The sequence below is a fragment of the Pelobates fuscus genome, chromosome 5 (genome assembly GCF_036172605.1).
Source record: "Pelobates fuscus isolate aPelFus1 chromosome 5, aPelFus1.pri, whole genome shotgun sequence".
In the NCBI taxonomy this organism is placed as follows: domain Eukaryota; kingdom Metazoa; phylum Chordata; class Amphibia; order Anura; family Pelobatidae; genus Pelobates; species Pelobates fuscus.
The window spans coordinates 171,194,718-171,220,902 of NC_086321.1; the positions used below are offsets into that span (position 1 = coordinate 171,194,718).

General features: G+C 41.2%; 1 protein-coding gene across 5 annotated transcripts in view; it reads right to left on the reverse strand.

Moving 5' to 3' along the window:
* Positions 1 to 26,185, reverse strand: part of ACACB (acetyl-CoA carboxylase beta) — a 159,948-nt gene that overhangs the window by 78,246 nt on the left and 55,517 nt on the right. For 4 of the 5 annotated variants that reach the window (XM_063454679.1, XM_063454677.1, XM_063454678.1 and 1 more), the window contains exons 3-7: positions 5,618 to 5,750; positions 4,862 to 5,000; positions 3,766 to 3,875; positions 2,907 to 2,988; positions 2,408 to 2,506 (exon numbers count right to left, since the gene is read on the reverse strand). In XM_063454679.1, coding sequence (XP_063310749.1) covers positions 2,408 to 2,506; positions 2,907 to 2,988; positions 3,766 to 3,875; positions 4,862 to 5,000; positions 5,618 to 5,750 — 563 coding nt within the window. Of the gene's footprint in view, positions 1 to 2,407; positions 2,507 to 2,906; positions 2,989 to 3,765; positions 3,876 to 4,861; positions 5,001 to 5,617; positions 5,751 to 16,682; positions 16,748 to 26,185 lie in introns of those variants that run through there. The other variant, XM_063454680.1, reaches the window with a different exon arrangement.

Consider the following 26,185-nt stretch of genomic DNA (forward strand, 5'->3'; position numbering starts at 1 on the left):
CGATATGGCGCCACAGCTGGAAGGCCTATGCCACCCATTCAGTGAGGCCACAGAGTCTGAAGAAGACAACTACGGCGCAGGGGCAATGAGCAGAGCGACTCTCCCACCCAAGAACCCTAGCCTAACAGAGGAAAAACTCAAAGACATGCTGGGTGAACTACGCCGCAATATAGCAACCGACATAGGAGTGTTCCGGGACGAGATAAGTGGAGTGGTGGCTCGCCTGCAAAACGCGGAGCTTAATACCGCCGCACAAGAATCCCGACTGAATACAGTGGAGCAACAAATCTCTGCCCTGCAAAAGACACAAAGACAGCATCAAGATAATTTGGCGGCGCTGGAGGACAGGAGGCGCTGGAAGAACCTTAAAAACCAAGGCCTACCTGAAGCGGTAGAGACGGCAGAGCTGCCACACTTATTTTGCAGATTGCTCGCCACGCTCTTTACGGCCAAACAGACCAAAGGGATGCCACTGGACATCTCCAGACCACAAATCGGCACACCAGAAAAATCTCCAGACCACAAATCTCCAGACCACAAATCGGCACACCAGAAAAAGGGAATGTAATTGTAAGATTTCAACACGGCCGAGATCGCCAGACGTTCATGGCGGGCGTGCGCAATAAGTCACCCTTCCACTTTGAGGGCCACTCTTTAACCTTTTACCCAGACCTGTCAAAGGCCTCCATGGACTGGAGACGGTCTCTGCGACCCCTGACTACAGAACTCTTGGCACATAACATACCCTACCGCTGGAGCGCACCCAAAGCTCTAATTATACCCAGAGACACTGGTCATCTGAAACTACACGAAGCTACCGAAATACCTGAAATCCTGCAGCAGCTCGCATTGGGAAGGCAGACACCAGCCACAGCGGAACCTAACAAGCCGAAGACGACTACAACCTGGAATCCTGCCACAGCGCAACCCTTCGTACCGGCAGCCCAGAGGGGAGAAAAAGCGTCTACATCGGTGCCATAAACTCTCTGACATCGTCCACATTATGGACTTAAGTCTTTCTCAGTTATGTTATACTTTTGCGTTTTTTATGTTTGAATGTTGCCCACTACTTTAAGCATACTTGCATACCCTCTCCATTGATGTGTGCGTGCAACGCACCAGTTTTTACTTGTTCTTCCCCCCCCCCCCCCCAGCCCCCCGTACAATCCCTAGAGAAATCGGCCGGTATAACTGACCCAGGTGTATATGCAGGGGGACGTAAGCCTCTCTAACACGCTCCTGGCTCACTAACCTAGACCCACCTAGCGACCAGAGCGGCAACTGTTGCACCCTGACCCATAGGTACTCAGAGCATACTCACCCCGCATCGCTTAAGCAGGTGCTGCACGTTAGATACCCCACTGTTTTCAACATATAATAATAATAATAACCTTCACAATATACTAAAAGATGTGCTGCCTTACTGATGCCAACAACTGCATACCTTTGTTTGACAGAAAATACTTGCTCTAGCTGTTGTGGCTAAGCGAGATTGTATGTACCATCAATGCACAAACAAAATAAAATAAAAAAATAAAATAAAAATAAAAAAAATGCAGAGATCACTCTAATAATAAGCACCTGACATTTATTTGAGTGTTTCCTGCCTTTCAACTTGCTAAAAATGTACTGTTGGCCATTATTACAATTATTTATAATAATTGTCTGACTTGAAAATGAGACATGCCTCTTTGTTGTATGTTCGGGTACAGAAGATCGTTTGCGTGTGGAGACATTTGGCTCTTTGTTGTATGTTCGGGTTCTGAAGCTCGTTCGTATACCGAGCCATTTTTTATTCATGGCTCTTTGTTGTATGTTCAGGTACCAAAGATTATTCGCATACCGAAGCATTTTTTTATCAAAATTTTTGTTCGACTTCCGAATTGTTCGAGAACAGGACCGTACAAGTTCAGAGGTTCCACTGTATATAAAATAGTTTCACATATATACACACACACACACACACATCTATATAATAGTTTTACACACACACACATTCTTGTTCACTTTGCCTGTTTACCCTATTTACTGTGAACTGAAAACCAAACTACAAGATTTAGGCAACAATAACCAAGTTTAAAAAATTCTCCAGCTCAGTAATAGCTTGGTTTAAATTTTGCAACGCAATTCTCAATTCACAATTTCTGTTTCCTAATGAAACCTTTCTCAGTTCTTTATTAGAACAAATACTGTTACATCATTCTCAGTTTCAATATGTCATTCTAAAGATGATTTACTGTTCATTCTGATTCATGAGTTTTATAAAATACAATCTAGAAGGAAAAACAAATACATAGTATCTACTGCTAAAGTCTCCAGTTTTAAAAACCATATAAACAAGAATGTGTATGCGCGTAGGATTGTATTTCCAGCATTTGTATTTTAAAAGTTATATCTACTGACTTACCATCCCCACTCCAGGACAATGTTGGGATACCCACACTTTGAGCGACAATTGTAGATGCCACTTTATCGCCTAGTGCCCACATCGCCTCGCTGGGAGGACCTACACATAAATAAAATATTTCATATTTTGAAAAACATTTTGCATGAACAACCTTAAAAGTGAGGTCTACATTGGCAGCAAAAACGCAAAAATACATCTTAATAAAAACTCATGAATGAAGGATATGAGTAGTTTGTAAGGGACTTTAGCATTTGATAAAATATTGCACACTGTAGAGAATTATTATTTCCAAGCCAGTTGAAGAAATTATGCTAAGTCTAGAAATATCTAAATAATGCTAAAGGAAAAAATTGACAGTGTTGGCATGAATCACTTCTTCCTCATCATACTATTAGAGGAAACCTATAATACTGATGCCTAATATTCCAAGAAGTTAAGTAATCGTTCGGGATCTGTTTATATTTTAAACAATGATGCACAATGAGGACAATGTATTTACCCAGGAAAGCAATATTCTGCTTCTGCAGCAGTTCTGGGAGCTTGGGATTTTCTGAGGCATGACCCCATCCAGCCCACACAGCCTAAAAAAAATTAATTTAAAATCAAATGTTTTAAACAGTTGGTTAGGTAACCAATTAAGGTAACGTTAAACTATAAATAAAGTCTAGCAGTGCTATCGGCACAATTTCAGGTATCAGTGAAAACAGAAAGGAACATGAAGAGTATACATTCCACATATACTTAATCTCGATGAATATGTCTTACTGCAAAGCCAATACTAAACGTCTAACTGAAATTTAAAGGTAGAAGTATCCAAGATTAGCTTCATAAGATGTGCATGGGAACAGTGTCACAACAGCTGAAAACGTCATATCAAAAAAAGTCTAAAAGCTTTTTGGCACAAACACCAATCAAAAGCAATTTTCATTGTTCTACCCATCTTCAGCTCTTTTGCCAAGATTAAAACTGATTTAATAAATTATCTCAAAATACAAACTGCACAGTAAGGTCTAAGATGTGTATGTGGGTACCTTGCCCATCTTGGACAAAGGACAAAACATAAATAACTAAGGCATTTCATTTACTGGATTAACACTATGAGCAGGATTATTCCTATTAGCACATTGGTCTGTAATGGAATGTTGAGTAGAATCATAAGAGTTGCATCCGTGTGGAGATAAAACTAAAAGACAAATTATTAATCTAAGACAAAACACAGAATTGTCACATCATATTTAATGGACAGGATTAGTGTGAGATATTTGTTCTCTTCAATATTGTTGCTAAGCAGAGGTGCACTGTATCACGTTCCAAGTAATGTTGGTTTAGTTCATAATTACACAATGCTGGAGGCTTACCTGAACTGGTATTCGCTTGGCGATGTCAACAATTAACTCTACATTAGCATAGTTATTATTATTCGGTCCCCCAGGTACTGGTACATAGTGGTCAGCCATCTTGATGTATTCTGGATAGAGGAAAGACCAGAGAATACATTGTAAGATACAACTTGAAAAGGATTAAACATTTTAAGTTCAGACTAAAAGATAAAATAGTTTTTTTAAGAGACAGATATTTCATTTAACAACATGCAGTCTTTATGCAAAATGAACCCCTTACTCAAAAGATAAAAACAATCGTTCTTTTTTTAGTAGAAAACTATATGTTATTATTATTACATATGGCCATTTTCATGTAAAATTGCATTTGAAAATTAAATGATATACTATTGGAACATAATCCCCCCGTTAATGAGAATAAATGTCTTTCACAAAGAAAGATTAAGGTTGTCCTCTCCTAGAACCCTAGGCTGAGTGTTGCACGTATGTCAGTGTATGTAGTGGATGAGTGTTGTGTATAAAAAATAAAATAAAAAGACTAAGGGCTGCAATGTTTTTGAGTGAGAGGTTGAGTGTGCCTGGTGTGTGTAGTATCTAAGTGTATGTTTTGGCCCCCTACAGCTTAGCTTTGACTGGAGGTCTAGTCGAGAGCCATCCCTGGTTGTCTGGTGGGAAAGCACAAGGGAGCTCTTAAGGTGGTCTGCACCCAATACTGGTGCAGACCACAACGCTTCCTTGAGAAGGTGAAGGGCCAAAAGGCCAAGAAAGGAGATCTTTCTGATCACCCGGCCAGCCAGAGTAAGAGCTCTGTATCCATGAGCCTGGGCCATAGGTGGCCACCTATACCTACTTATAGGTAATCCAGCTCCAGTCATTCTCCATGAATACTGGTTTATCATTACTAAATAGTATGCTGTTCATGCTTATATCGTGATACAAATGTTTATTTGCTAATGATAGCATATTTAGTAGATCGTTTGCATTACTTCTATTAATAATACGTTATACTTTAATTACAATTTTTCAGCACTGGAAGGTGAAACAAACACTGCACACGTCTTGCTAAACTGAGAAAGTTCATTTGCAGAATATTTTCAATGATTTTATGATGTACCTGCATTAGCTTTGAGATCTTCTGGGGTAACCATAACCACAAAACGTATAGCCCGCTCATTCCTGAACATTTCATATGACCACCTCCGGATTGAGCGCATGCATTTGACAGCTGCGATGCCATTGTTAGCAATGAGGACCTGGGATTGAAATAAAACCATGTAATGTAGCAAACCATAACCCTTCTCATGAAAGATACAAGCAGATACAAACAAAATTAAAATAGAAAACTGGGAGAAATGAGGTGGTTAAGTAGTCACCTAAAACCGCTCTGAAATGTTCATAAATGTTTCAGAAAAGAAATAATTGGCGTCAAAATTTATATATTTTAACCTTATGCAATAAACTCAGTAGATCTGTTTCTATTGTCAATTGTTTGTGCAATGAACTGGGCATAGCAAACAAAAACTGCTGGATTTGCTTGTTATTGGAAAAAATGTAAAAAGGACATACATTTCATAATCTCATTATTGCTTGAAACTCAATAATGTGTTCCTGGCCTTCCAAGCAAAGTAATTGAAACAAATTGTCCTCCTGGAATTAATTATTGTGCTACAGAAGATAACTATAAAGAACTATATAGATAGGGGGATTTGAAAATAATAAGAACTGATGAAAGCATGGTACAGTACGAATAGGCATACTTGTCATCACAAAATGTATGGAAGCCTAGAGAGACCATGTATTTTTTATATTTTTATGACTTATGTCGAGAAAACCCAACTTGTTTTCTCGACAAGTTATAATCTATTCCTACCTTTTCAATAATGCGGTTCCCACCAAACCGAGTCACAAATTCAGCTGGGGATGCGACTGTGAAGTCTCGATGCAGATCCATTTTCTTGTGCTCTCTGCCTTTCTTCACCAGATGTAACCCAGACATGCTGGACCTGATGATGCAAAAACAAAGATAAATTTTTTTTTAAAAAAACTAAAGAAAAACAAAACAAAAATGTTTTACCTAAGAAGATGAACAGATAGACAACTAAAACTGCATATTATCAGTCAGTCCTTCCATCTACCGATAACTGTAGCTGCGATCATGCACAATAGCATATATATAGTACATCTAAACCTTTATTAGGCAGGTACACATACATATGAGAATCAACATGCATAAAAGGAGATATAGATTATATATTTCCTGCCTAAAATGGGGTACATTGACGTTGTGGCAGGCTTATGGAATGTTTGATCGTATAATGTAACTAAACCCCCATTGCCTTTGACTGGGTTATGTGTTTTTAAAAAGAAAAAAAAAATGTTCTGTGAGCTTTGAAATTGCTGTTTAGCGAATGAGCAAGTGTGCTGGATTGTATGAATTGGCCCCAGCAGCTTCCTTATAATGTATGCATGTTCAGGTGAGTGCAGCCTCTTGGTTTTATATGTAAATATATTTGGGAGCCCAGGCCAACTGCCTGGTTTTGCCTGTCACAGGTGCAGTTGGAAGTTTGTTATTCTGTCACTTATTTTTCATTGGCATGTCTAAAACACACATAAACGGCAGGTTGTTAAAAAGATGGAGCTTCAATCGTGCTCCATGTCATTTGTCATTGGATGTCAAGCACTTAAAGGGACACTCCAGTGCCAGGAAAACAAATCGTTTTCCTGGCACTGCAGGTCCCCTCATCTTCCCACCCCCCATCCCATGTTGCTGAAGGGGTGAAAACCCCTTTAGTGACTTACCTGAGACCACCACCGATGTCCCTCGGCGGTGGTTTAGGGTCTGCCCACACTCCTCCCCTGCCGACGTCAGCGCATGTGCAGCCGCTGGCGGGATGAGACCTAATGCGCATGCGCGGCAATGCCGCGCACGCGCATTAGACCTCCCCATAGGAAAGAATTGAAAATTTTTTCAATGCTTTCCTATGGGGATTTTAGCGACGCTGGAGGTCCTCACATAGCGTCAGGAAGTGCCCTCTAGTGGCTGTCTAGACAGCCACTAGAGGAGGAGTTAACCCTGCAATATTTATGAAAACTGCAATATTTACAGTTGCAGGGTTAAGGGTAGTGGGAGTTGGCACCCAGACCACTCCAATGAGCAGAAGTGGTCTGGGTGCCTGGAGTGTCCCTTTAAGTCCAAAAGGATCGCGTCACCTCCTCACTTGAGTCTTGTGGGATCATAATTTAATTAGGTTCTATGGTTGGGGCAATGTTTACCAATGTGACCAATGATGTGAAGAGGGTAGATGAGGAGAGTTCCAGGGCACAATTTAAAGGGACACTATAGTCACCAGAACAACTATAGCTTATTAATTTTTTTCTGGTGTCTAGTCTGTTCTGCAGGCTTTTTGCAATAAACACTGTCTGAGAAAAGGCAGTGTTTACATTAGAGCCTAGGAACACCTCCAGTGGCCACTCCCCAGACGGCCACTAGAGGTGCTTCCTGGGTCAGTGCTGCTGACGTTCAGCGTCTCCACGCTCTGCATGGAGTTATACTTCCTTGGCAGAGATCATCAGAATTGACAATCTAAACCAATCCTTTCCTATGTATATTAGGAACAATCTCACCCATTCGACCATTCTACATCCCAAGCGAGCAGCCTCGGACCCACCCGATACTTCCTCAACACATGGACAAACCTCATGATCGCTTGAAGTGATATTATATGTAGTCTGCCAAAGGTTCTGTATCCCAATGAGAGTTGGTCTTGGACCTTTATACAGGAGTCTAATCTACCAAACAGTTTTACATTGGACCACCTTTTTTTTTTATTTTTTACTACCACAGAATGGGTAGTAAAAGACAGATCAGTGACTTACATTTATTGTTCTTTTTGGGTTTGTATATATACACACACACTTTTTTCTATTTTTGATTAAGATGCTAAAACAGGTGGATATGGAGATCTAGATTATCTTTGTGTGTATTGTAATATTAGGGTGATTTTTCTTGTATGTTGTACTCTATGTATTTGCACACACACACCACAGTGGCATGTTAAGCACTAGGCACTCTAGACTCTAGACTCTAAACAAAAGCATTATCTGCAAATACAATATGTGGAGTGCGGTATCGTATTGATTTCTGAAAATCTTTCTCTATTACTCGTAATATAGATAATTATATTCCAATATGCAGCTTGCAGCCACCAACAAAACAACACTGACAACTTGTAAGGCATGTACAATACAAAATACACAATAAAACCCATAGTACATAACCTATATTCCTTCACTTACATAACAGACAAAAGATTTTGCCCTATATTGTGATCCTGAACTAAACATTCCTACATTGCACACACAGATGTGCATTATGTCAAATCCACAGGTTTTCTTCTCTCTGTTCATGTAATGGCCCAAATGAATGTCAAACTGATTTCCTTTTTTGATTCTTATAGAACTGCTCGACCCTAACTAGAAGATTGCTGCAGGGCTGCGCTGTTATGGAAGTGCCACGTAAAATACACAGTTTTTTACGTGGTAGTCTATTATGTACAGCAGTACACATTGAGAGCATTACAGTGTGTTTTTTGCACATGCTAAAGTAAATTCAAAACAGTTGATGAAATACTTTGCTTATGGTCACTTTTAAAAGAAAATGTTGAGCTTGGAGAAACCCTTAACATATTTAATATTTAATCCTCCTTAGGGACACAATGATGTTGTAAGTACATATTTGTATTTATTACACTGGAGTACTCTTTTAAACATGTTATTAAAAAACAGTTACTAGTTGCGAGGCCACTTTGTCATACTTAGAGCTTTTAAAAAAAATCATGGACAGTTCAACAGGTCTTTACAGCTTGTAAACACTTCCATTTACAGCGTCTATCAATCAGAGATGTCGTAAGATGCCTTTACATGCAAAGCACAATAGAAGCCTATACACACTAGGCAAGTATGGTATCCTTTGTATCATGGTAGCGTACATAGAGAGACTTAGCATTCCAATGTAAGCACATGCATTCTCAGAGTACATGAAGTGAATTCAAAGAGCATTACGTTTTCAGTCACAATTGTCAAAGTAGAACACAAACATATAAAGTCAGCCATGTTTTCTGCTTGCCTAATTTTGCCTATGCTCTGAAATTTACTTTAAAATAACTAACATTTCAACCCTGATGAGCCAGTCCTGATCTGCAAAAGGAAAGGGTGTAAGAGGGTGAAGCTGAAAGCAGCCCTTCTTCAAGTCTCTTCTCCATAATTAATGTTTTTAACCACTTAAGGACCACATGATGATCTATGCCGTCGGCAGTGAAAGGAATACCAACGTGTGTTTCTGTCACTATAGTGTTAAAAATATAATAAAAACTTACCTTTATTCTAGTGCTGCGCGGGTCAACCGCAGCTGGCTCCGCCCGCACTCCGCCTCCTTGACTGAGATCACCCAACCCAAGGTCTCAAACCTATCCATCGCAAATTGTGACCGGTGCTGGGCATTGCAAGCTGCCCATCAGCATAATAAGCTGGAATCCAGGGCTCTATTCAGTATTACACTAAGTAGCAACCTACCACCATTGTGTTAAATAGTAAAACACATTTCTAACATAAGAATTGATGTTAGCAGTGGGTTATCTTAAGGTTAGTGCTTGTGGTGGTGTTATGGTTATGATAGGGCTAGATTTACGGGTAAGAATAGGGTAGGGTTAGAGTTAGTATTAGGGTATGGTTATGGTTAACTGTAGGGTTAGGGTAAGGCAAGAGTTAATGCTGAGTATGCATCAATGCTCTTTTAGAGTTAAAGATGGTGTAGGGTAGTGACAGACGCTTCCATGACCTGGTCCCAGGAGTCCCTGCAAGAGGTGTGTGACAGCAGTAATTAATGTACAAACTATTAATTGTTACTGGATAACTCTGCTGTGACTTCTGCTGACTGACTAGAAGTGTGTTCATTTGCATTAGACGTGTATGCATATAAGGGCAACAAAATATATAAATGTGTATATTATTGCTTTTTATTGTGTTTGAAATTGTTATTGGTATTATATAGTTCACGTATTCATTTTAATTGCTTGTTTACTAATGTTCTTTACATTTGTATTTTATTAAAGTTGTCACAGCAATCGAAATGTAACAAGCACGTGGGCTTGTCCCAAGTAAAAATAAAGCGGAGCATGTTAGTTCCTTTTGAAACGGTGTGTCCTATATGGATTCTTAGGGATCCCAGTAACAGAGACTTTGGACCTGTCGGCTGGCTAGAGGATCCTTCTAGCACAGGGGCAAATCAAGAGAGCTACGACGGACAGCCGTGAATGTCTTTGAAAAGACAGGAGCAATCACTATAAGCAGAGATGCACAAAAATAGGCAGAGGGGACATTACCTGCCTGAAAGAAGATTCTGGTCGGTGGAAGAGTTTTGGAAAGTCCCCAGTCAAGCTATAGTGATTATTCAATGCTTTCCTTTGAGGAAAATCTGACGCTGGAGTTCCGTGATGGAGGTGTCAGATAACGGACCTAAAGTCTGTTTAGATTCCGGAAGCCCTCTATTGGCTGTCTGATAGACAGCCACAGAGGGCAGACTTAGAGCTGCAATGTAAACATTGCAGTTCTCTGGAACTGTAATGTTTTACATTGCAGCACTAAGTGCACAAGGGACACAGCACCCAGACCACTTCAATTAGATGAAGTGGTCTGGGTGCCTACAGTGTCCCTTTAAGGAGTTAATATGGTAATAACAAAAGAATCTCAATAAGGAAGTGTTTCTGGCTTCTAATACCCATCCTTAAAGTGATAGTCAGTTGTGGGATATTTGCTTTTTGTTTTTTTAAAGACCCCCCAAAGTGGTCTGCTTCCATGCTGGCCTCAGGTGCTTCATGTTACGGTTTGGAAGGGATCTTGGGAAGATCTCCCAAAACCACAGGATATTACATAGACGACCTTGGCAAATGCCAAAGTTTGATGTCAGACAAGAAGAGGATGGTTTAAATGTTTGCAAAAAGGAACACTTAAAGCAATTCAACTTTCTGAAATAGTTTATGTGTGAAGAATGTGTCTTCTTTTCTTCCATTACCCAAAAAGCGCAGATTTCAATACAAATTGGCACATTTATAAAATAGCCTTATTAAACAACCCTGGCTGTCTATCAGGCAACAGGTCCTGTTATTCCTGGTAGTTTACCTCAGTGGGGCTAAACTCCAGAGGCTGGCATTGCCCAGGGCACCTATATGTTGGCAGTGGAGTGTCCCTTTAAAACAACCGATGAGAAAAGGCATGAAAGCACTACGTGAAAGTCGCATTTAGGCAGTGTAGTGTGCCTTTAAACAATTTTAGATTCGCATGCACAAGTGGACTATTTGTGGACTGACATACTAGGCCAATAAAACAGTATAGAATACAGGGCTCAAAAATCCCACTAGCCATTAACAAGTGAAAATTCTGCCCAGGAAGAAGAAATCCACTCCTTTTGAATATGCCTCAGACCCTCTGGGATTGTAGTGTTGAGTAACGTTTAAGCCTGTCTAGCAGAATAAGACTTGAAATTTTAAGCACCAGTAAATGCATACACTTGATTAGAAATGAGACCTTTAGCCTGGGAAATGGATTGGAGGGTCGATGGATTCGGCATCAGTGTAATTACTGAGAAAGCTTGTAGATACAAGGTACTTTTTAAAAATATATTGATTATGGAGTGGAGGGTCGATGGATTCGGCATCAGTGTAATTACTGAGAAAGCTTGTAGATACAAGGTACTTTTTAAAAATATATTGATTATGGAGTCACATAGTATAAGAAAACAATGACAGCATATAATAAACAAGAAACTGCAGAAAAAGAGGTGATCAAACAAATTATGTAGAAGTACGAAGAAATACTAAGATGCCTAGTGTAGGCAGCAACTTAACACCCACAGGTAGGAGGGTGGAATCGGGGACAGGCGGAGGATTCCGTGAGATTGTGAGGAAGCGGAGACGGACATCTGCTCCCTGGAGCTCCTCTACTCCAACTGAATACCTCTCAGCAAGGTCAGCTTCCTAGCAGCTATCAGGGATCCTGGAACGCTTCCACCCCAATGGCCAAAGCTTGTGCCTTTACAGGCCTAGCTCTTTGTTAACTTGTCCGGGAATTCAGGAACCAAAGCAACCGGCCATCCAAATACTCTGTTACAGGAATCCCTTACCTAACCACACAGAACACACAGTTCCCAATAGAACAAACACACAATGCTTTATTTTCACTCAGGACTAACCCCTATCTGCATTACGTATAACTTATGGTGACACACTCAATCCAAAACATATATCCAAATTATATGGGGAAAAATACAGGAACTCATAGTAACACAATAACATATTTATTAAGGGGTGTGGAAGACAATGACAAACAAGAAATATGCAAATCTACATGAGTAAGCAAATTAACTAGCCTTGCTATTCAGATAGTGCGTATAGCTGTTTTAAGATCTTCACAACCAATAGATGGAGCTGCACAGACATCGGTAGGACAGGATAGCACATAAGATATTTAACAAATAATACACACCCTGCACCAATAATGGGCACAGGGTGACTTAAACATAAGAGTAATCATGGGACTTACATACAAAGATAAAACAGAAAAGAGGGCGGTGGTTGCGCACACAATGAATGATATCCTTGGTCTTAAGTGTAGACCCTTAGGTTTGCAAGAAAGGGCAGAAGACGTGAGCAGCTGCCTGCAGGACACTGAAACAAAAAGGAATGATGGAAATCATTCCTTTTTGTTTCAGTGTCCTGCAGGCAGCTGCTCACGTCTTCTGCCCTTTCTTGCAAACCTAAGGGTCTACACTTAAGACCAAGGATATCATTCATTGTGTGCGCAACCACCGCCCTCTTTTCTGTTTTATCTTTGTATGTAAGTGTTATTAAGTGACTATACACTTGGGTGGTTTTTATGTGTGCTGCACTGGTTTTTTATATATGATATCTTAAACGCACTACTACCTATTTTTAAGCGCCATCCTTTATCTCTGTTTTTTAATCATGGGACTTACTTGAAGTGTCTGCCTTATGCTCCCAGTGATATGTGTGTCTAACAGTGTGTATATGTGTAACAGTGTGTGCATAAATGGGGTTGTTGACAATTATGTGGGGGTGGTGCAGCCATGAGGGGAGTTGTGGAGGACTATCAGGACTATAATTGTGGGAAGTTTTCCACCCCCATTCACTTCTGGGAGGAAGTGAGTTTAGATCACTTCCTCCCAGCTTGCTGAGAGCCGTGAGGGGATGCAGGACCAGACACACACAGCACAGAAGGGACAACTGGGAAAAGGAAATAAAAAACAAATACTGTATATAAATTCTTCCACACATCCTGCGATTCTACATGAGTTAACTGTTATATTCATTTCTGCTTACAAATTATTATACTCTGTATTTTTTTATGCAAACATTTGAAATGTTCAGTTTTATTTGATATGTAAGATGGAATCCCCCCACCCCTGTATTTTAATATTGTTGACTTGTTATATATTTTTTTTAAATTATGTAAAAGAGTTAATAAAAATAATTTGAAAAAAAATAAAAAATAAACACCCCTGCATTGAAACACCAACACTGCACACATACACCCCTGTTTTCAAACGCCATTACTACAAACATACCCGTGCATTCAAACACACACACACACACACTACACGCAAATGTACAACTGCAGTCAAAAGCCAATACTACACACAAAAGGTATTATTACAACTTTTATTTATTGGTGTAAGAAAGTAATACATTTAATAAATGAGGTGAATTATTGTTCTTTACGTGTGTGTTCATAAATTATATGCCCCCCATACCACTTTCAATGGACAATTTGGCCCTCCAGGACAAATGACACACCTGCTGTAAGCATGTAATAATGTGTACCTAAGTCATGGAGAAATAGAACAGTTTTATGGTGAAGATTCCATAACCCCAAAGATGAGGGAGGGTTTGATTCACCAATGAAAATTAAAACAAAGAAAAATAACAGTCGTAGATCCAGCCAGGAAGAACAGTCTCAATAGAGAGACTCATCCTGTAAGCAAAGTGTTCTAATCCTACAGCTAGCATTTGAGCTAGTTGGACCGAAGACAGCAATGTTGTCAATATCCTAGGTATGTGAATGTCTGCTGTTAATAGAAATAGAGAGGCCAAAGGATTCTTGGAAAGAGTCAACTTCTGACACTAATGTTAACTTGCGATGGCGGCCGCCACTGTCAACTAATAATGCTTATGGTAAAGATACTTGAGTTCCTTAAAGCGGCACTGCCATGCCGAACTTAAATTTCTTTAATCGCTTCCTCTTCTCTCCCTCTCTCAGGATCTGTTGTTCATTTCTTCCTGTCTGCTCTAGTTTTCTGTGGTCAGATAAATTTCCCCACAATTCTTATCTGTCCTCCGTGACCTTGCGATTCCTCGTGTCAGTATTCCCGAACGCCCTCTCATTTTAGACAGAACGCTGGCGAAACCACTGAATTTCGTCCTAACAGAATAAAAACAGGTTCTCCATTCGTGCTAGGATGCAATTCGGGACTTTGTTTGGATCGGAATTTCATTCAAATGAATGAAACTCCGATCCTATTCGTTCCGCGGCTGCATCTTGCAGCCACTTAGTAGATAACTCCCTAATTCCAACGGTATTAGGGAGCAATCTACCAAAAGACTGAAAGACCTAAATTGGTCTTTCAGACAAATTTACTAATACTAAGTAAAGACTACTAAGTATTAGTAAATTCTGCCCCTACTCGCTATACCGCAGGCATGTCTAGCCTGTGGCTGCTCACTGTTAAAAAAACTAAAAAAACTAAACCCTAGTGTCCCCCCTCCCGAGCACCCACCAGTGCTGTGCGAGTGGGGGCTATTAAACTGAAGGGGGGACCTAGCGTCATCGGTGCTGGAAACAAGGTAAGTAAAGAAGAATTTTTAACCCTTTCAGTGCCAAACATGGGGGATAACACGCCTAATAGTACTAGGGATGGTAACACAAACATTAGGAATATGCATTTGTATTTCTAATGTTACAGTGGTCCTTTAAATAAGGGGGTTCTCAGGACCCCCTAATTACCAAGAGGGAGCCATGATCAACTCCATTCTTTCATCATCTCATGGAGAAACGTGCAATTTCCTTGCCAATTCTTCACTATTCCCAGTTTAGTGAATAAGGGACAGGCTGAAGGTGAAGGTTTACATATGTAGAAGTGTTTTTTTAAACCCTTCAATGTCAAAATGTGGGGGAGGGAAAACATACAATCTGCAGGTTTACCTGCGACTCCCACGTGTCACGCAGTACGGATTGTCTACCAAGTCTTTCACCTATTCTATTCTGTGCAAGGAGAGATTTATTAACCAGGGATGTATACTATCAACTCACATAAAATGTAGTGCTTAAGAGGGGAGTAAACAGAATGCGAAAACACAAGCCAGAAGGCCTACACTATCAGGGATTTAGGCAAGTTAAAAGGTATTGCTTAACACAGCACCTACGATCTCTATAATGCTATAAAGATGGGGGTCACTCCCACCTGTAGTCCTATTAATTGGAAGCGCACTCAGTAACGCAGCATCTGGTAGTCTGCAGCTACGGACAGGGTACCAGCACATACATTTCTTCTACCTAGCTTAACATGTATAGCTTGGAGGAAAGACGAGACAGGGGGGGGGGATATGATAGAAACATTTAAATACATTAAGAGAATCAACACAGTAAAGGAGGAGACTATATTTAAAAGAAGAAAAACTACCACAACAAGAGGACATAGTCTTAAATTAGAGGGGCAAAGGTTTAAAAATAATATCAGGAAGTATCACAGTAAAGGAGTTTAAGCATGCGTGGGATAGGCATAAGGCTATCCTAACTATAATATAAGGCCAGGGACTAATGAAAGTATTTAGAAAATTGGGCAGACTAGATGGGCCGAATGGTTCTTATCTGCCATCACATTGTATGTTTCTATGTTTCTATGCCACTTGTGAAGTGTTTGCCTCTTCATAATAACATCTATTAATATTCAGCTGCTGATTCAGTTAATTCCGAGAGCGTGCTCTGAAAAGTGCTTTGAGTCTCACTGGGAGAAAGGTGCTATATAAATACTAATTATATTACGACAATGTAAAGCAATGAGTATAACAAAATGTTCACTGGTAGATTTTAGTATTCCACATTAAACGTTTATTTGCTTACATCCTGTATTCTTTATATAACAGCAAAATGTGCCATCTTAAATATCCAGTTAAATACCAAGTACACGAGTACAATCTTATAGTAGGTTGAAATATTTTAAATGATGGCTATAAGGCAATTTTCATATTTAGTCTACATATATCCCATCAAAAAATAATTCACGTTTTTATTAACACCTAGCGCTCCCAAACAGGCTTATAAATGTCTCTACGTAATTTGTAGAAAAGCCATACCGTGCATCCTTCAAATTAGCTGTGAATGAGGATTATTGCTTAGAAAAGCCATCATGTTAACGAGTATGAGCTATGACAAAAACCTGTCATACGCGAATAGAATGCAACAATCAGAAATGTGAAGAAAAAAAATATATATCAAGCATTTAATAGAAAATAATCTGTATTCCCTAGGTGTCCCTAGACGTGTGTGTATTCAACTCTTTCCCTGTAAATGCCATATGTCTTGTACACTGAAATGTTAACAGCAAGCAGAGGGTTAAAGTAATATAAATACAAACTGCCTAGTGTGGCCATTGGCAGCAATACAGGGATTGCATAAAACGTTATATCATTGACCTCAAACCTTGCAAGTTGTCCTGACACTGTGAGGTTTGTTATTCACTGTTCCCTGGAAGTAATGTTACTACTTCCTCTGTGCTTTTCAGCCAGGGTGCAGCTGCATGGCTGGGTGGGCTTTAACCCTGAACCACAGACTGGGGAATAAGGACACTAGCAGGGGACAACACTAACCTCTTCATATTAGCGAACCAAGGATTGTTCTGCTTCTCCATACTGCAACATGAGTTTGTACTTTCATATCTTGGATCCTCCCCCTTTTCTTCCCTCCTCCTCCTCCCCCTTCCACCAACTTTACACGCAGGCTGTTGTATTCTGTCACCCACCCCTTTCTTTCCTGGCCTGGCCTCATTATCTGCTCATATGGTGCTCTATACTAACCTGTTAGACACTGGAATCCCCTGATAGGAATGTTAATAGCAAAGTGCTGAATAAGGAGCAATCACCATGGAAACCAAGAGTATGTCCACCAACATTTATTAATCTGTCCCAGAATAGCTCCCCCTTTTTCCTTGATAGATCTCCCACTGTGTGTGTCAGAGAGATTGGGTATAACCTGACCCACCATAGTATACCACCTAGTGCTGAAACAAATATTCTAAATTATAAGAATTATGATCATATTGTTCCTGACATACAGCACAGTTATACATGATATTTTATAGTCAGAAACTGATGCAACATTTTTATATGAAAATACCATAGGCATGTGGAAGGGGTGTACCAAGTGTACAAACATACGCAAGGCTTATTTGTCACCATTGTCCTCAATTTAAACGAACACTATATGCACCATAACCACTGCAGCACACGTTCACCACTAACATTCGATAGGTATCAAGGCACTCCTGGCACCATAACCACTGCATCACACTTTAACTACTTACACTGGAGAGGTGCTAGGACACTCCTCGCACCTTAACCAGTACAGTACGAAATGTGGTTTTCCTAGCTCTATGTTTATTTTTCGACATCCTGTCTCTATGAAACAACATAAACGATATCAAACTTTACTTAAATGGCTTCAGCAGACCTCTAATTGAGTTATTGTCATATATTATTCAATTGCTGTATCTAATTCTTTAAGAGGCACTGTTTGCAGCAATCATCAGCTCACTGCAGTGGTTATCTTGCCTAGAGTCCTCTGGCGCACTCCTCTGGTTTAATGTCAAATCGTTCAGGAATGGTTTGGTATAGAAACATAGAATGTGACGACAGATAAGAACCATTCACCCATCTAGTCTGGCCAATTTTCTTATAGCTAGGATAGCTATGCCAATCCCGCATGCTTAAAGGAAAACTCCAGTGCCAGGAAAACAATCCGATGAGACTCCACCGATGTCCCTCGGCTGTGGTTTTGGGTCGGCTTGGCTCCTCCCATTAATCACGTCAGCCGGTGGGCGAGACTGATCTCGCCCGCCGGCTGAGGATACCTAATGCGCATGCGCGGCAATGCGCATTAGGTCTCCCCATAGGAAAGCATTGAAAAAGATTTTCAATGCTTTCCTATGGGGAATTGAGCGACGCTGGAGGTCCTCACATAGCGTGAGGACGTCCAGTGACACTCTAGCAAAATCTTTGCTATGAATCAGGAAGTGCCCTCTAGTGGCTGTCTAATAGACTGCCACTAAAGGCAGAGTTAAAGGGAAACTCCAGTGCCAGGAAAACTATCCGTTTTCCTGGCACTGGAGGGTCCTCCCTCCCACCCCCCAATCACCAGTTACTGAAGGGGTAAAAACCCCTTCAGTCACTTACCTGAGGCAAGGGCGATGTCCCTCGCCGCTGCCTCCTCCTCAGCGCCGCTCCTCCTCTGTATTGCGGCGGCCGGTGGGCGAGACTGATCCCGCCCACCGGCCGAGGAGACCTAATGCGCATGCGCATTACGTCTCCCCTTAGGAAAGCATTGAAAAAATAATTTCAATGCTTTCCTATGGGGAAATGAGCAACGCTGGAGGTCCTCACACAGTGTGAGGACCTCCAGCGACGCTCTAGCACAGGTTTCCTGTGCTATGAAGGAGGAAGTGACCTCTAGTGGCTGTCTAGTAGACAGCCACTAGAGGTGGAGTTTACCCTGCAAGGTAATTATTGCAGTTTATAGAAAACTGCAATAATTACACTTGCAGGGTTAGGAGTAGTGGGAGTTGGCACCCAGACCACTCCAATGGGCAGAAGTGGTCTGGGTGTCTGGAGTGTCCCTTTAAACTCCTTCACTGTGTTAACCTCTACCACTTCAGCTGGAAGGCTATTCCATGCATCCACTACCCTCTCAGTAAAGTAATACTTCCTGATATTATTTTTAAACCTTTGCCCCTCTAATTTAAGACTATGTCCTCTTGTTGTGGTAGTTTTTCTTCTTTTAAATATAGTCTCCTCCTTTACTGTGTTGATTCTCTTAATGTATTTAAATGTTTCTATCATATCCCCCCGTCATTTCTTTCCTACAAGCTATACATGTTAAGATCCTTAAGCCTTTCCTGGTAAGTTTTATCCTGTAATCCAGCGGCTCCCAAACTGTGTGCCGCAGAATGTTTCCCTGGTGCTATGATTATAGCACCGGGGAAGCATTACTGCTGAACAGGGGCCCAGTCTGGTGCCGTGGTCCTTTAAGACCGCAACCAGGCACTTGTAATGTCGGCCGGCTGGGAGGAGGTGACAGGTAGGGGCTTTGGACAGGGGTCTGTAGAAGGGGGTAGGCAGGAGTTTTGTGAATGGGGGATACAGGTGGTTTGTAGGGGGTGCAGAGCTCTGGTAGAGGGGGTGAGCAGGGGTCTGTAGAGGGAGTGAGCAAGGGTTGGGCAGGAGTTTTTGTGAATGGGGGTGCAGGGGGTTTGTAGGGGGTCAGGGGTCTTGGAGAGGAGGGCAAGGATTTTTGTGACTGGGGGTGCATGAGGTTTGTAGAGGGGTGCAGGTTTTTTTGTAGAGGGGGGGCAGGGGGATTTGTAAATGGAGGGTGCTGGGTGTTTGTATGAGGGCAGAGGTCTTGGAGAGGAGGGCAGGGGTCTTGGAGAGGAGGGCAGGAATTTTTGTGAATGGAGGGTGCAAGGTGTTTGTAGGGGGGCAGGGGTCTTGGAGAGGAGGGCGGTGATTTTTGTAAATGGGGGGTGCAGGATTCTTTTTAGATGGGTGCAGGATTTTTGTAGAGGGAGGTAGGGGAAATGTAAAAGGGATCCGCCCCAGGTGCCAAATGCTCTAGGTACACCCCTGGGCAGACTTGTCAAGTCACAAGGTTGAACTGTGTGACACTAGTTTATTCTGAAGTCTTCATGATCGCCCTGCAAACTTACTCTGGTTAAAAAGTTTAGTGCGAGTGCAAATTTGCACTACACTAATTTAGAGGATTTAAGCCCATGTGAGTATTGCAACAGTGCTTAGTATATAGGCTGATTGCCTTCTCTGGTGAGGAACCTGTCATGATAGTGGATATGAGCGATGAGTTGATGCTCCCTTTTGTGGTTCGACACATTATGCATGACACCAAATGCATCACACTTACTCCAGCATGCCATCCATACCTGCCCATGTCTGCCCAATAGCAGACCTGCCAAAGTTGGCCAATCTTGATATGCTGAATTTTGTGGTCTTTAACCCCTTAAGGACACATGACGTGTGTGACATGTCATGATTCCCTTTTATTACAGAAGTTTGGTCCTTAAGGGGTTAAAAAGAAATAAAAATACAGCTTTCTGCCCATCCCAACCTGCATCGTTTCGTCTTTTGCTACAATAATACCGCACATTCTATCATGATATCAACAGTAGAAATCTAAAAATTATAGAACCCCCAGAAACACTTGCTGAGACCATGAGTATGAGTACCTGAGCCGCTTTCTGATTTGGTGAAAGCAAAGTCTGGGGATTAATCTTAAGTGGAGGGACTTTACATTTATTTATTTTTTTAATTAGCTTTTGATAATTTTAAAGGCTTTATCTATATGATACAATAACAGAGTTGTTGTCTGGGATTTTAAGTGAATTTCAAACTTCAGGCCAAAGTAGCCAAACTTGAAGCCTTGCTGACTTGAAGATTTTTTACCAGTTTGGTGATTTTTGGATTTGAATTTGAAATTAACTTTGAATTTCCAAGATTTCTCACATGAATAACCCTGTAACCTGATTAAAACAGAAATATATAAATTCTACTCACCCATATTAGGTGAAATGTTTCAGTAAATCTGAAAAACTGATCCACCTGTGTTCAAGGGAGGAGACTGGGAAAACATGCATTGCAAGGAGTTCTTGAGGCTTAAGGCTTAAGGCTATCCTTACAGCAATACAGGTCAGAACACGCTCTGATCACCACAGATGGCAACATGGCTGATTGGTCCAATTGTACTCATGTGAGGAAAACCCTGCAGCGTTGGTGTAACTTAGAATTTGTGTGAACACAAGGATAAGGTTTGTTCCTGTTCCGGCATCAACCTCTGGTATAGAACCCTTGTGATTAGAAATGCCAGACAGGTACATCTTTCTCATGCTGACGTGCAGTAGTATGTATAAATCAAATATTTTTAGAGAAAATAATTTAATTAATCACATAATTTTCTACTCAAATACACCCTAGGTAAAAATGTATTTTAGCGCATTTTATTATTTGCCGTTTTGTTCAGGTGTGATTTAAGCAAAATAACTAACTCGTATAGTATTTGTCTTACCTAGAATGTGGGGGTAAAATTGTATTTTAGCATATTTTATTATTTGGACTTATTTTGCTTATTGTGCCACTTAGTCACACATGAACAAAATGGCAAATTATAAAATACACTTTTACCTGCACCCTAAAGAGACACTTTTGAACCACTCTACTCCGTCTCCCTTTAAAGGACCACTATAGACACCCAGACCACTTCAGCTCAATGAAGTGGTCTGGGTGCCAGGTCCCCCAGGTTTTAACCCTTCAGATGTAAACATAGCAGTTTCAGAGCGGGTTAATCCAGCTTCTAGTGGCTGTCTTCCTGACAGCCGCTAGAGGCGCTTCTGCGACGCTGGATGCGAAAATCGCATTGAGAAATGCTTTCCTATGGATTGTTTGAATGCGCGTGGGGCTCTTGTCGTGCATGCACATTCCGCTCCACTCGGGAGCAGACGGCGGGGGAGGAGAGGTCACCAGTGCAGAGGGAGCCCGGCGCGGGATTAAAGTAAGTAGATGAAGGGGTTTTAACCCCTTTGGTGCCAAGGGAGGGGGGCCCTGAGGATGGGGGGTCCTAAGGAGTATAAAGTGTCAGGAAAACGAGTTTGTTTTCCTGACACTATAGTGATCCTTTAAGCTTATTTTATTTAAAAAAAAAAAAAAAAAATATTTCAAGAAAAATTTGATACTTTTTTGATAAATCCTGCTGGTTCTATCCCACAGCTGTCAAGCCAGGAGGATTTCCTGCTTCAATCACTTTAGTTCAAAGTAGTGAGTGCTTCTGATTATAATACTTCTCTGAGAAGCACTATAGGTCAGGTGTTCACATGCCTGTAAAAGATTATCAGCACCCCCACTTTTCTTATCAAGTGAAGACAGGTAGTTGAAATCGGTGCTATTTATTTTGGCAGATTCCATTTTGTAATGCTTTTATAAAATAAACCACATGTGTAATGGAGTTGGGCAGGGGTAATAACATTATTTCACTAACTAAACCTGTTTGATTATGGGAGAGCTATATTCATCTTTGTAACCCACACTTTCAATTCCTAGCATCTGCCATCCAGTGTAGCCATTAGCGGGTACAGATCTGTGACCGTGTGGGCCCCTTACCAGATGGAGCAAACTGCCTTTATACATCTCCAGCATGGCTGCACTGAAAGGAATGGATATCTGAGTAATCTAAAGAAGCCTCATGGGACGAGAGGAACAACCAGTCGAGCACAGCCCGTAGTGGCAGCCAGCCACAGACTGGCCGCCTATGTACTCCAAGGAAGCCGCCCTCCTGGTAAAAGGTACCTAAAGTGGAAAGTGGCTACAACAACTTGCAATCTGATTTGTGAGTTTGTGCGTGTATGTGTGTGTTTTGCAATTTGTACCTGGGTATGGAATGCATGTCAGTGTGTGTGTGTGTCTGTCTGGGGAGTGTGAATGTGTGTCTGTATGTGAAGCCCCAAGTGTAAAGTCTACACCTAAAGAATGCTGTTTGCGTCATTGCTCTTGGGTAAGCAATCTTTGGCACTTGAGATTTTGTGGACTACATCTCCCTTAATACTCACATCCATAATGCTGGCAAAGCATCAGAGGAAATGTAGTACCGATGGTTGCCTACCCCTGCTTTAGTGGTTGAAATTTCTGACTTGACTCCCTTTTGCACACTAGCTTCATTATGCACTTGTTTAATGCTGATAATCAAGTTAAAACCATGATTCTGTTATACAAAAATCCACTATTCCATATGTTGCGTTTTTGTTTGTTTTTCTCAATAATGTCTTATTGAAACTGCATTTACCGCCTGAGCTTATGTCTTAAAAGTGCCCTGTGTTGGAAAAGGTGAATCAACTCAGATATCCTAGGTCTGGGGCAAAAAGGCTATTTTCTTCTGATGTTGTACGTTAAAGGGACACTGCAGGCACTACATCTCATGAAACTGGTTATGGTGCCTGGGGTCCCCTGGCACTGTTCCTCCAGTCAGTGTTAAACCATTTTCAGGAAGTTTACCACTAAATATAAACTCCTGGTTACCAACAAACAAGCCCATACTGAAATTATGGCTAAGGCAGAGATTGCATGCTTCCTTCTAGCCGTACCAATTCATACCAACAATGGGCACTGTGATAGGCTGAAATCACTGCTGCTTAGGCTATTGCAGCTTCATTAGTACATGGGGCATGGGCTGCTGGGCACTCTCATTTAGCATTAAAAATGGTTTCACGCTGAAAGGAAGGATGGCACCAGGGGACTTTAGGAACCGGTACCAAGTAATAAAAACAAAAACCTTCTTTAAGGAATTTGTTACCCGTCATTGAAGGGGTAGGTATATACTAAACAGATAACATTCAGTGACATGATAACTATAATAGTGTCTCAGCAGCATGTTTGCTATATTTATGGCTTGTACTAGGTCAGATTCTCATATTGTCAGCCACTATTTTTGTGATCTACTCTCAAGGACCAATATCTCCTGACTTAGTGCAAAGTGCACATTACAAGCACAGACACTAATGTGAAGTAAATAAAGATTAAAACAAAATGGTTTTCTCTCAGTGATATAATTAAAAAGTATTGAACAACACTTATTGTTATTTATTTTTAATCGCTATGCATAAAATTTTAATGTAAAGCTACTGAATGCACAAACTTGTAAAGATCCACTATATCCTGCTTAGCTATCAGTCGGTAAAGGAAACCTCCAAGAACCATAACCACTACAGCACGCAGTAGTGGACAAAGTGCCAAGAATGCCCTGATGCCCCCAATGTAAGCAGTCTAACTGTTTTCTAACACCGCTCCCTTCCCCTTTCAGTCAGAGAGCCGAAAGCTCCCACTAGAAGCCTCTGGAATCTCAGCTAAGCCCCGCAGTGCAGAGCTAGCTCATTGGCTGAGAACATCAGCTGATTGGCTCTCTGAGAGGCAGGAACAAGGACCAGCAGACCCAATGTATGAAATCAAACTGTTAGCAAAAAGCAAGCTGTAGTAGGTATGGTGCTTAGTGTTCCTTTAAAGGGACACTCCACTGCCCAATATTTTAAAAAAAGGCTGGACCATCTCTTCTATTCTACTACCACCTGTGCAGTTCTACAGACCTGTGGAGGACACCTTTTGTCTTCATGTTCTCTGTGGATTCCACCTCCTCAATTGTCATGCTACGCACATTTATTGATTGGGACAATTGTGCTACAATGTTTCTCCACCTCTTCAGTTTGAGATAATTCCGTCTATCACGCCAGCAGACTACCTGTTTAAGAATCCTATCACTCTTTGTACACTATAGCTGTGCATGTTGTTTCAACCATACTAGAGTTGCACAATCCACAGCGTAAAGGTGAGGATCCTGAAACAGAGCCGGGATAACAGCTATCTCAATATTTCCCGAGTAATTCTTTGTGAATTAGATATAGGTGAAAGTTAACAGCAATAATATACGTATGCTTTACTTTGCCATTTAAAAAAAAAAAAAAAAAAAAAAAAAAAAGTGACTACTTAATAGTATAGTATTCATAAGAACTGTCAAAATGTCATGACAGATTCCTTTCTTAGGGGGAAAAATGCTTGCATATTTATTCATTAAAGAATACTTGTGAACTACAACCTTGAGGGTGCCTAGTTAACCTTCAGATAAGTATGAATGCTGTCTACATTATATTATAAAATAAATATATATATATATATATATATATTCCCAGTGAAATCCCCAGCAAATGTATACCTTAACATATATACTTACAGATACAGCAGATGGTTTGCAGGGCCGGATTAACAAAGGGGCTGATGGAGTTGCAGCTCCAGGCCCATGGAATAGGCCCATTTAAAAAAAAAAAAGAAAAACATGGGGACACTGTGAGACAAGGAGACACTAGGGACACTGTCTCTGTGTCCCCATGTCTCCCAGCCAGTGTCCCCATGGCTCCCAGTGTCCCCATGGCTCCCAGTGTCCCCATGGCTCCCAGTGTCCTCTAGTCTCCCAGTGTCTGTGTCCCCATGTCTCTGTGTCCCCATGTCTCTGTGTCCCCATGACTCCCAGCCAGTGTCTCCCAGTGTCTGTGTCCCCATTTCTCCCAGGGTTCCTGTGTCTGTCTCCATGTCTCTGTGTCCCTAATGTCCCCATGTCTCCCAGTGTCCCCAAGTCTCCATGCCTGTGTCTCCATGCCTTCCAGCCAGTGTCCCTAGTGTATCAGTGTCCCCTAGTCTCCCAGTCTGTGTCCCCATGTCTCTATGTCCCTAGTGTCGGTGTCCCCATTGACTTCCTGCTTTACTGGACACTGCTGTTAAGGGGTATGGATTTACTTAAAAGATGAAAACATAAATTATAGAGAGATTAGCATAGAACAGTGGTACCCAACCCTGTCCTCGTGGAACCCCTACCAGTACAGGATTCAGGGATTACCCAGTTGTATCTAAGGTGTTTTTAGAAAAAAAAAACACCGGAGGGGGGAAAGGCACACAGGTTGCAGGGGGAGGCACACAGAAGGCTGAGGGGGAAAGGATGAGGCACACGGAGGGCTGGGGGGTGGATGAGAAGCACACAGAGGTCTGATGAGGAGGGAAGGTGTTTTTAGAAAAAGAGGAGGTGTTTTTAGAAAAAAAGAGAAAAAAAAACACCTTTGACACAACAGTGATCCCTAAATCCTGGACTGGTAGGGGTTCCACGAGGACTAGTTTGGGAACCACTGGCATAGTGTGTTTTTTTTTTTGTTTTTTTATAGCTGCATCCTTTGAGTTTCCCTCCAACACAATTTCCATAGATACATGACGCTTTAGAGGTATGACCGTTTTAGTGTTTCTGGTCGATAAGATTCTGGAATTGGGCCCCATCATAATTGTCAGCACCAGGCCCACTGGGCTCTTAATCTGGCCCTGATGGTTTGTATGTATATGAAATATTTAGAACTAAAAACTCTAGTACTTATACTCAGGACAATATTCCATGGACCTGTGTGAGGCAATCAATACTTCTGTGGAGTATGACTGAATAGCAAATACCTATACCTCTATACATATTAATTTGTGTCAGTTGCTGTCAATTTTACCAGCACAATGTAGAGACATTG